The sequence below is a fragment of the Galeopterus variegatus genome, unplaced genomic scaffold, assembly GCF_000696425.1.
Source record: "Galeopterus variegatus unplaced genomic scaffold, G_variegatus-3.0.2 Scaffold8155, whole genome shotgun sequence".
In the NCBI taxonomy this organism is placed as follows: Eukaryota; Metazoa; Chordata; class Mammalia; order Dermoptera; family Cynocephalidae; genus Galeopterus; species Galeopterus variegatus.
The window spans coordinates 38,760-51,286 of record NW_007734266.1 but is presented as its reverse complement, the minus strand read 5'-3'; the positions used below and the strand labels follow the sequence as shown (position 1 = coordinate 51,286).

At 32.8% G+C, this 12,527-nt stretch overlaps 1 protein-coding gene across 3 annotated transcripts in view; it reads left to right on the top strand.

Annotated features, from left to right (window-relative positions):
• SCYL2 (SCY1-like 2 (S. cerevisiae)) overlaps positions 1–11,742 on the top strand; it is a 47,363-nt gene extending 35,621 nt beyond the window's left edge. The window contains exons 11-17 of one of the 3 annotated variants that reach the window (XM_008592666.1): positions 1,401–1,533; positions 3,440–3,558; positions 6,764–6,864; positions 8,192–8,258; positions 8,389–8,484; positions 9,999–10,118; positions 11,109–11,742. In XM_008592666.1, the coding sequence (XP_008590888.1) occupies positions 1,401–1,533; positions 3,440–3,558; positions 6,764–6,864; positions 8,192–8,258; positions 8,389–8,484; positions 9,999–10,118; positions 11,109–11,741 (1,269 nt within the window). In that variant the 3' untranslated portion in view covers position 11,742. The remainder of the gene's footprint in view (positions 1–1,400; positions 1,534–3,439; positions 3,559–6,763; positions 6,865–8,191; positions 8,259–8,388; positions 8,485–9,998; positions 10,119–11,108) is intronic. The other 2 variants (XM_008592665.1, XM_008592664.1) reach the window with 2 other exon arrangements.
• Positions 11,743–12,527: the final 785 nt, after the last annotated feature.

The following is a 12,527-nucleotide window of genomic DNA, read 5'->3' as shown; positions in this document are numbered from 1 at the left end:
ATACGTTTTCTTAAAGTACATGTTCCAGTTCAATTCTGAGAATATATACAGGGATATGTAGAGGTGGGAAGAATGGATACTTAAATGATCTGCATTAATGCCCAGAGATGTTTATGTCTCTTTTTAAGATGCCAAATGACCCGTAAAGGCATGTTGTTTACAAGGAGTTAAAATGAATGTATTTAGAACAGTAACTCTGGAATGGGTTTGCATTTTATATATTACTTTTTAAGTGCATTTTATATAACTTTCAGTGTTCCTACATACCTACACAGTGGCAAACCTATATCTCTGAGGTTTAGAAATTCTAACTAGGAAATTCGTGAAACATGAGTCACGAGTCAGAATTGTATCTTAATACTGTTCCCTGAAAATAAAGAAAAATAAATTCTACACAGAGTTAGGTAGAATGCTCCAAGAGCTATATTTATTCATGACTTACGTGACTATTATTTCATACATCATAAAAGAAAATAAAATTCAACTGGTATTTTCAGTTTCTCTTTAAAAAAAAAAAAAAAAGAAAAGAAAAACCCAACAGTAGAATGCAGCAATTCCTTTTATGAAACTGATTCTGAGTACAAGTTAAGCCTTCAGATATCTTTTTGAATTTATAATATCCTTTGTTTTTGAATTTAGAAAACAGTTGCATATTATTTTTCAGAAATAGAAAATTTTTTTCTGTAGAAATTTGGTGCTTTTTAAACCAACTCAATTATTTTCTGCTTTTTTTAGTTTACCTTTTTATGAAAACTGGAGTTTTATTGATACAGTTGTTACTTAAAAGTATTCTGTCTTAGTAAATTTCAGCGAAAAACAGGGTGTGACATATACATCAAAACAGTCCAGTGAATGTACTGTTTTGATAAGAGCATGTACATGTCAGGTCTTAGTAACTGTATTAAAGATATATTTAGAAATAGAAAACTTTGTAAGACAAGTATGGATACTGTTCACATGTTGTCAAAATATTTACTTTAAGAATGTATTGAACCCAGAATACAGTAAAATACTGGAATCCCAATGAAACTGGTCACTTGGGGAGAAATGTAGTCCTTTTTATAATTCATATATCTCCAAAGGAAAGTTCTTAGTAAACACATACATAGTAAAAGCTTCTCAAATCCTAATCACTTGATTTAAAATGTTACAAAATTGAAGTCATTCCTTATGCTAACTAGTGTCCTGGTGAAGCAATCATAAATTCTTTCTGAAACAAGTCAGAAAAATTAATAAGTAAATGAAATTTTTATATTAATAAAGGATGAGAACTTCCAAACCTACTTTTATTCTTGAGATTTGAACATATATATCTATATGTAGATGAAATTTACACTTAAATATTTTGTTCTAGACTACGAAGACTTGAAATGACTAATACAATTTACCTCTTTTAATAGGTTCGTGTAAATTCATTAGTGTGCTTAGGAAAGATTTTGGAATACTTGGATAAATGGTTTGTACTTGATGATATCCTACCATTCTTACAACAAATTCCATCCAAGGAACCCGCGGTCCTCATGGGAATTTTAGGTAGCTGAAAACTTAATGTCGTTTGATACTACTTTATCATTTTACAGTCATGCAAATACATTTTCCAATCTGTAAAACTATTGTATTCTCCTTTTGTGTATATAGCATTCAGTAATTGAAGAATGATGGGATAAATGCCATAATACAGCTTTTCTCTTTGTGTTAATTTTAGCAAAGCAATAGAACCTTGACATTTACAAAGGAATAAAATATTTGGGGATCCTAGCTTTGCAAATATCATGATAGTGTATATTTTCCCCATAACATAGTACAAAGTAAGAGAGGCAAACAAAACTACTTGAAATGCTGATAGTCTTAGCAGTAATATCGGATGTTTACTTTGTACTCAATTTGTAAGAGACAAAGTATTTTCTCTTCATTATCTTATTTTGTTCTCCCCCAAATCCAATGAGATAGGAACTATTATTTCTGTTTTACAACAAGGAAACTGAGGCTCAGAAAGGTGAAGTAAGTTATTCAAGATCATATAACTGATAAGTGGTAAAGCTGGTTTTTAGTTTAGATACTTTTAAATTCTTAACACGTATGTTTCTCTGCTAAGTTATGTGCTGATGAAGCATACTAGCCTTATAGCATATTCTGTTCTATCAGCATAATTACAAATTACTGTCAAGAAACTTTGAAATTGTTTTTATATTGTTAAAGCTATAAAAGTCAAATCTTGAAATAACAGGGGTCTGCTGTACTAATAAAAATACGTAGCTGTAGAATCACGAAAACATTAAGTTCATTTTTTATGAAATCTGAAGTTCTCTGCTAATTTTTAAGAAATCTATATTACTCATAATCCAGCATGCAAATAATTAAAGTTCATAAAATATACCTAACTCTGTGTTCTTACCAGCTATTACAGTGCCTGGCCTATGAAAGATCTCAGTACATACTAGTGGGAATGATTAGCAAGTATTATTGTGGACCTGTAGGCATAGAACCCTTGGGATATGGTATGAATCTTTCGTGCTTAAAGAAGTTTGTATTCTTGACCAGAAGTTTGTTGTACTAGAAGGAGCCCTGGCTCCAATCCTGGCTCTGTCAGTTCATACGGTGACTTTGAAAAGTTTCTTCATTTACAAAAAGAAGACAAAAATGATATTGTTGTAGGTGTCTTGTGAGAATTCAGTGAAACAAATAAAGGGAAAGTAATGAGTATAGTGCCCCACAAATAAACATTTAGTAGGTGCTCAATGAAAATTGTAAGTCCTGTGTACATTAGTAGAATAGTAGATGGTGTGTTCTAAAGCTTTGGATTGTATACAAAACACTTAGAAAACAAAAGTATTCAGACAGTGAGGAGCAAATGTGCTCAGGTAACCAAATAAGGCTTTGTGGAATAAGTGTAACAAGCAGCGTCTTGAAGGTCAAGTAAATAGGTGAGACAATAGGGAAGGATTATGTGGAGTTTAATTAAATTATTAAGTTTCAAACATGTTGATTTTGATTTTCTGAAGAAGTGAATAAAGGTGTAGGACCTATACTTTCACTATACCTGTACTTACACACTTTGGAATAGATGCCTTAAGTTTGAGTGTAAAGTCTAAAATATATATATTTAGATGTTTCCAGGACAGAGCGATAGTCTGTAACCTTTCTGCTGCACTATAAAAACTGAACCAGGTTCTGAAAAGCTTTTAAATTTATGTTATCATCAATTGTGCTCTTAAACCAAAAGAACACACAATAAATATCATAGTGTTTTAATCTGGATCTATGATAAAGGCTGAAATCTCACTAATTCATATTTTAAAACATTCTTGTTCTAGGCACTGATTGGGAAAAATTTGTCCTACACTGATTATCAAGAGATTTCATGTAGACGTACTGTTTTTGTGATTTCTATTCATTTATGGTGTTAACTTATAAAATTTGTGTCATTCTTTTCTATTAGGTATTTATAAATGTACTTTTACTCATAAGAAGTTGGGAATCACCAAAGAGCAGCTGGCTGGAAAAGTATTGCCTCATCTGATTCCCCTGAGTATTGAAAACAATCTTAATCTTAACCAGGTAGGAGCATTTTTGTGCTTTATTCAATTTACTGTTTTCTTGGCATTAAATATATCAATATGTTCCATATAAAGATTGCTAAAACAAGGAAAAATATGCCACGGAATTAAAGGTAGAAAGTTTATGGGGTGGCAGGATAGATTACTGAAGGCCTAATTGGGAGATAGTGAATGAACAGGATGATGAAAGATATGTAGGATCTGGGACTTCTTTAAATTTTGGTCTGGAGGGTTGACATGAACAAAGAACAAATTCATACAATGTTTTGAGGGAATGTATTCGTTATTTATTGTTACATAATAAATCAAAACAAACTCAGTGGTTTAAAGCAACACTCATTTATTACCTCACAGTTTCTGTGGGTCAGCCAAGCTAGGGCATGGCTTTGTTCAGGGTTTCTTACAGTGCTGCAGTCAAGGATTGGGTGCTCATCTGAAGGATCACCTGGGGAATGAGCTGCTTCTAAGCTCACTTACATGGTTGTTGGCAGGACTGAGTTCCTTTTGAGCTGTTGGACTGAGGGCCTCAGTTCCTAGCTGTCTGTTAGTTGGATGCCACTCTCAGTTTCTCGCTACATGGGCCTCTCCAACATGGCAAGTTGTTTCACCAAAGCCAGCAACAGAGAGTCAGCTAGAAGACTGAAGTTACATTCTCTTGTAATGTAATCAAGGAAGTGATATTCCATTACCTTTGCCATATTCTGTTGCTTAGAAGCAAGTCACAAGTCCCACCCACATCCAAAGATAGGGAATTACATGAGGCATGAATAGCAGAAGGAGGAGATAATTGGAGACCATTTTCAGAGTGTGTCTGCCACACGGAAGGAATTCAATTTGACTGGGTATAATAATGTATAATACAGTAGGGAAATAATGGGAGAAAGATGACACAAGACTAGAATAGGTACCTGTTTGGTTTAGGTATTTTAACTTTTGAGATGTGGTAAATGTTTGAGCAAAGGGGTAATGTATTTAAAGATTGTTAAGGAATTACTTTTCTGCATACCTCTATTGCTGTAGTTATCACAGCTGTATGTACTTATATGTCTGACTCTTTCTGAAGATTATAAACTCCTCAAAGGCTTATTATTATAGCTTATTCTTCATTATAGCCCTAGCAGTTAGTGTAGTGCCAGAAACAAAAATATTTATTGAATTGAAAGACAACTTGAGGTATGGAGTAATGACAAGCTATTTTCTGTTCATAATAGAACTGGGATTTAATGAAATATAACATCAATGACTGAGAGTGTCAAAGATGGATAGGAAGGAAGATTTAGAATTAAGGACTGAGAGTGAATTAAAGCAATGAAAGAAGCAGAAAGCTGGAAGTTAGGCAAGAGAGCTTTTGGCATTGGGGAGACAGCTGAGTGAGCGGAATTTTAGAGGTAGAGAAATTTGTAAAATTAATCAGATCCACCATTTCATTAGAAGTAGTAGGTAAGCCTCTGAAAGTTTGTTTCTAGATTTCAACTTTTGGCTAAGTTTCTTCATATCTTGGATATCAAGGTTGGGGTCAGGATTGGCAAAAACAGTTAATATTGGGGAGGAATAGGATAAATATGCTAAAAAAAAGTCTTCAACTTTTTGTCATTTTTGTTCTTAGTTCTCATATTTAGGGTGTTTTTAAGTATACCCAAATGCTTATTTTGGGATATATAATTCCATTTGAAATGTTCTGTTAGTTTTCTTCAGCTTTATGATTTTTTAGGGCCTGTTTTCATCAAAAGAAATATTTTCTTCTATTTTACAGTAGTTTAGCATGAATACGGTATGCTTTGCTGTTCATTTCATGGTCAGGGTTCCTAATTCAAGACTGCCCTCTTCTGTCAGTTCTGATTTAAAATAATGTATATTATATATTAAGTGAAAAAGTTAAGGCTACTTAGGAAAATACATTTTAGCATTTGATTAAAAAACAGCAAGTATGTTCAGTTTGTGAATTTTTTGAGCTGTGTACTTATATGTATACTTTTCCATTAGTATAGTATACTTCAATAAAAAGTTTTAAAAAGCCTAATCTGCAGAAAGTCAGCGACGAGAAACTGCTAAGGAAATAGGCCTTTTGTCATTTTCATGATAAGACAAAGAAGAAGCTAATGATAGATCTTGTTGAGAGGCAGTGTAATAATGTAGCAGGAAAGAGCATAAGCTTTGGAGACAGACTTAGTTCGAATTCTAACTGCCATGTAAGATATTTAGTATCTCTGAGTAAGTTGCTTTACCTTTTGCTGAGCCTGTTTCTTCATTTGTAAAATAAAAATATTAATAAACCTACTTTTAAGAGTTGTGAGGATTAACTACATCTTCGCACCCAGCATGAAGATGTAGTTGCAAAATTTGGGAAGGAGAGGAAAGCAGTTCCTAGGTTCTTCCTGTAATATATGGTATATGTAATATATGGTGTAAAAATTCAGACAAATTGTTTATGATTATCCTGAAGTATGATAAGAATTATCAGCAGTTAACCAAAGTTTAACTGTAGTTGCAAAATTTGGGAAGGAGAGGAAAGCAGTTCCTAGGTTCTTCCTGTAATATATGGTGTATGTAATATATGGTGTAAAAATTCAGACAAATTGTTTATGATTATCCTGAAGTATGATAAGAATTATCAGCAGTTAACCAAAGTTTAACCAAAGCTTAAATTGCATTAAGACATGGTGTTAGGTATACTTTATGAACTTTAATTATTTGCAGGTTGGATTATGTACATTTAATATTTCTATTAGCTTTTTAGAAAACAAGGTTTATTTTTGCCAATTATGACATGGTTATAACAATCCAAATAAACAGGAATTTTCTATACATTGTTCAATGGATTGTTTCCAGATAGACGCAAATTCAGATGATCAATTTTGGATTATCCTAGGAAAATCAATATATAATTGTTGGGGGTGAACTTACATAAGTCTCCTGAATAATAGCTCTTAGACAGCTCAGGATATAAAACTTACTGAGACACGTCTTTTGGAACTTAAAAGCCTCATCAACTATCATATGACCACCATACAAAGATATCATAGAAGCTTGCTATGATATGCTGCGTTTAAACTTACTATTCTTGTCATGACATCAGTGCTATGAGTGGATCCTATTCCACTGGTAAAAATGGAGAATATTATGATTAACTCATTGAATTATCTTAATTGATTACATTTGCTGCTAACTTGAAACATTTTAACCATATCAATTTCTTATTGTACCAGTTCAATTCTTTCATTTCCGTCATAAAAGAGATGCTTAATAGATTGGAGTCTGAACATAAGACTAAACTGGAGCAACTTCATATAATGCAAGAACAGCAGAAGTAAGTAGGTTGTAAATGAATTGCACATTGTGTAGGAATGAGATTAAAGTTATCTCATAATTGATCTTCTGGAATATGAGGTAGAAAAATTGCCAGATTTTAATTTGACTGTATATAAAACATTAAAAAATTTTCCAACATGTTAATAAGTTGAATTGAGTTAAAACAGAATGTTATACAAAAGTGTAATATGATATAATCTTAGCATTTTCTCTATATAAAGAAAATTCTGTTTCTGAGAAAATCTCTTGTTAGCATTCGCTGATGGCTAATTGTAAGCTCAGGTTTCCAAACACCAAGAACACTACTTGTAAATATTTTTCAAATGTTTGAACCCATGGTGTTTTGATTTCTCCTTTTCTCTTTTCTCTAATCCCAGAAACATTTATAGAGCATTCATATATAGTACCACAATATCTACCTCTTTTTAGGGAGGATTTTCTAAATTATTTGCAATACACTAGTGTTCAGAGGAAGAAGGCAAAGGCAGAAATTGTTCACTGTACAATTCCAGTTTATTAAAATCAAAGCTCTGCTATATTCTACGCCCCACATGCATTTAGGATACCTGTTAAAGTTTAATCCTGAATCAAAAGACATCTGAAAATCAGTAAAATTGATACCAATCATGATCAAGGTCCCAAACAGAAACTCTTTAGCTTCTGTCCCAGTATAAGATAAAGACTTATGGAAGTAAATGCACATGGTGTAGAAATAGGTGAAATAGCCCTCTGTACGCTCTACGTATTCTGTGGTATATGTGTATGTGATGTTTGATGTATTGACTATATTAACATAGGAATCCTGAAAAACAATTTCTAAAAATGTATTCAGGTAGAAACAAATTTTTAATATCTAGTATTTATACTTGAGGGGAGAAATCAACCTTCCCTTTTTCTTCTTCCTATCTAAATACTACCTATTTTTCAAGGCATAGATCTGGTGTATATTATAGTAATTATAGCATTCATTGTTAGTATCACAGATTCTGAACTTAATCACATTAAGTTCCCTATATCATATCTTGTCCTTCAGTGATATTAAGCTCTTTGACAGTAAGAGCCATGCTTGCGTGGTTTTTCTTGAGTAAATTCTCTAGTAAATCTCAAATGTTTAATTTTAAAAAAGGACTTATATACAAATGCTATTTTTTGAGCAAGTAGACATTAATAGTAGAAAATAATGGAAAAGATTATGACTCTCCTTAAATAATGAAGTCACATTTTATTTAGGTTCTAATACATTCTATGTAGATAAATAGTTTTTGGATGAGTATTTAAAATATGCATTTTTAAAATTGTTTCATCATAATTGAACTCTACTGCAGGTCTTTGGACATAGGAAATCAAATGAATGCTTCTGAGGAGACTAAAGTTACAAATGTTGGGAATCAGGTAACAAAATAATTAATTTTTGTAGAAAGTGCTTGACATTGTGCTTCATTTGGGGAGCTTTTAATCTTTAAGCAATAAAATCACATTTTTATTGAATTCTACTTAAACAGTTGACTTTTTTCTATTTCAGCAGATTGACAAGGTTTTTAACAACATTGGCACAGACCTTCTGACTGGTGGTGAATCGGAAAATAAAGAGGATGGGTTACAGAATAAACATAAAAAAGTGAGTTTCTTTATTGTTCTTTTAGTATTCTTATTAATATTGTAGGGCTTCCTGTAAGCCACAGGTTTTTGTTGTGAGATACTGTTTAACATCTCAAGAAGAAACATTCTGTACTTATCTTTATGAAATATCTTTATCAATGGAATATGACCTAACCCATGTTGAGAATAAACATGCTAAAGATTTTTTAGCTTCCTTTACTACTCAGCCTTGTACATGATAACATTTCTAGATTACCTGACTCCTTTGTCCTTTCTCCTGTACTTTGCCAGTCACACCTCATGGTAAATTCCACTGTGTCTATTTTTGCTTCTGTTCCTGTGTTGATGGCTTCCATCATAGATTTATGCTGTCCATTTACCGTGGGCTCTCCCTGATTTTTGCTCTTCAGTATTTTAATTACTCTCCTACTCACTACATTCTCAGCAGTTTGAGTTTCCAACTTTTTCCATTCTTTTTGAGCCCAGCAACTTCACCTCTCTTTCCTTTCATTCCATGGTGACAACTCTAACTTTCCTAGTCCATCAAATTTTTACCTTGACATTTTTGAAGAGTATCGGTCTGTTATTTGGTAGCATGGCCCTAAATTTGTGTTCATCTGATGTTTTCTCAGAATTAGATTAAGATTTGCATTTTTGGCAAGAGTACTGCAGAAGTGATGATGTACCCTTCTTGGTTTATTCTATCAGGGTTCATGATGTTGACATGACTCATTAATTGTGGATCAACAATATTTTAAAGAGGATTTTCAAAATAGATTTGACTTCGTTTCACAAGCAGATAAAAAAATCTGACTTTATTTTTTTCTTCTCTATTTCCTGCTAAAATTTACTCTCTCTGGTTTTGAATAATAAACTATAAAATGATACTTTCCTATTGAAATTTTGGTGAGCATCCAATATAAAAAAATACTTGTCAGTTTTTGACTTCTGCTGAGGCATGCTTCTACTCATTTACCAGATATGAATATCTGTATGTGTAAAGTCAAGGAACTACTGGATATAGTAGTTTAAAAAATTGTAAGAGAACATTTGTGAGTTTATAGTTTAGCAAGGTTGATAAAAGAAAAAAATAAACATCGGGTTTGATGAAGACATTAGCAGAGAAAGAACATGTTTGTTTAGTTTTTCCTTAGCTTTTTGGTGAGTTCCTAAAATATTTTTGGAGTGAGAGAGTTCAAGAAGATCTCCCAGTTTTATAGAATGAAATCACTTAATCATATTCTCATTGTCTGAACAAAGATTCTAACAGATGGTTTTAAAATAATAATTGTTTTCACATTGGAAATATTTTAGCACAGGCCCTGTGAGTTTCTATCTAAAAAATTAAATCTTATGGTAATTCAAAATATAACTTAACTGTGGCAATCACCAACCCAGGGATAATTTGTTTTTCAGTGAAGTAGTTTGTATTGACAAATATACCAAGAAATACTTTACCAAAAAAGTAATCTTTTGTTTTACGAATGGATTTATGAAGTGGCTAGTTGATTTTTTGCTTTATTTTGTTTTAAGGCATCACTTACACTTGAAGAAAAACAAAAATTAGCAAAAGAACAAGAACAAGCACAGAAGTTGAAAAGTCAGCAGCCTCTTAAACCCCAAGTACACACACCTATTGCTCCAGTCAAACAGGTCAGAGTTAATTTCTTTTGCATAATTTCAAGTATACTACTGTTAAGGAACAAGGTAATATAGAACTTAGTCTACTAGTGTTTGTATAAACATGTATTTCAAAGAATATTTTAATACATAGTTTCTAAAAAGTATGGGCATAAAGGATTTTCTAACAATACCTCTATAACCTGCTTAGATGTTTAATGTTTAATGGTGCTTGTTACCAATAAAGAGAGAGCTAGATGAATAGGAAAGGTTCTTAAAAGAGATTAGGTCCCATAGTACTAATTTAGCTGTGTTCACTTTGAAAAGATCAGGAATATTATATTCATGCTCTTATGTGCTTTTGAGCTAAAAGGAATGTTCTATTTTTGGCTTTAAAGTTATTAGGTTTGTAATTTGATTTAGGAAAAGGTACTTGTGACCTGACCAGTGTTTATCTCCTACTTGTTCCAGGTAGTATTCTAGGTGCTGGTGCTATGGCAGTGAATAAAGGCCCTGCTTGGAGAGAGTTTACACTTTTATTGGTTTCAGAAATAACTTTACCTTAAAAGCTCTCTTTAAATTATTTTTTTGATACTTAATCATTAAAATACTTCCTATGTGAAAAAATCTTTGCAGGTCACATGACAAAATCAAGAATATTTTGTAAATACATAAGAATAGAGAAAACACATTTTTGTAAAGTTTTGATGACATTCAAAATATAAAAATAATAGAATATACTAGTGAGAAGAATGCAATTCTATTTTGGGGGACATACGTTTCACTTAATTGGGATTTAGTTAGTATGCCCTGTCTCAAATCGATCACAAATATTCATCTGTAAAAACAATACAAAAATGGGTGGCAGGCTGTATTTGGTCTGCCGGCCATAGTTTGCCGACTTGGTGTAGACTCTTGAGTTTAATTTTAACTTGTCCTGTATAATTTAATCTGTCAAATGTTTACTAATTATAAAGTAATTTGTATTTTTTGGAGATAAAGTAATTCCCTCATATTTTTCAGACTAAGGACTTGACAGACACATTGATGGATAATATGTCATCTTTGACCAGCCTTTCTGTTAGTAACCCTAAACTTTCTGCTTCAAGTACCTTCACTTCTGTTCCTTCCATGGGCATTGGCATGATGTTTTCAACACCAATTGACAATACAAAGAGAAATTTGACAAACGGCCTAAATGCCAACATGGGCTTTCAGACTTCAGGATTCAGCATGCCAGTTAATACAAACCAGAACTTCTTCAGCAGTCCAAGCACATCTGGTATGAACAAGATGACTCTGGGAGCACCTCTTACTTTGCCAAACTTCAGTGCTCCTGCTGTTGTGAAGCAGACCCAGCAAAGATCCACAGATATGTCTGCTCTTAATAATCTCTTTGGCCCTCAGAAACCCAAAGTTAGCATGAACCAATTATCCCAACAGAAACCAAATCAGTGGCTTAATCAGTTTGTACCTCCTCAAGGTTCTCCAGGTCTGGGCAGTTCAGTAATGGGAACACAGATGAACATGGTAGGACAATCTGCCTTTGGTATGCAGGGTAATCCTTTCTTTAACCCACAGAACTTTGCACAACCACCAGCTACTATGACCAATAGCAGTTCAGCTAGCAATGATTTAAAAGATCTTTTTGGGTGAGGTCTCTTGCTTTTGTTTTGAAGGATTACTTCAAATCTGCCTTTGGTATGCAGGGTAATCCTTTCTTTAACCCACAGAACTTTGCACAACCACCAACTACTATGACCAATAGCAGTTCAGCTAGCAATGATTTAAAAGATCTTTTTGGGTGAGGTCTCTTGCTTTTGTTTTGAAGGATTACTTCGGTTTTAATCATGGATAAGCTGATTTACATCTTTGTATAGTCTGCTTGGAGGAACTACTTCTATGGGAAAGTGAATGGTTATGTGACAGAAAATACCTGTTTCCATGCCAGCATAGTAGTTGTATGGACTCCTAACCAGTTGAGTTTTTTAAAGCATTGAGGATTTTTTTTCCTCTTACCAACTCCTCTTCAGGTTTTTAAAGACCCAACCCGTACCAATCTCAAAGAGAAAAAGGACAACTGAGTTATCTTGAATAGCAGAATTTTTTAATCAAATGATTATTTTAGCTTGTAAATCTTGGTGTTATTAAAAAAATTGAGTTGATGGTAATTGCAAGCTCATTTATTAAGTACTATGTGGTACACAGTCTACCTTTACAAGTCATTAGTCTTCATTTTAATATGTGAAAAATCTTGATGCTATATTGATATGTCTGCATTTAGTATGACTGAGTGAGAAAATGTTAAGCATAGAGAAAACGATCAGGTCATTTGCTTTTCCAATCTTAGTTACTTTTCAGATGAACTAATGTTTACTACCAAGAGCCTGAGGAAATACAGCAAAATTTAACTTACCTTGATTTTATTGGTTTAAACTAAAA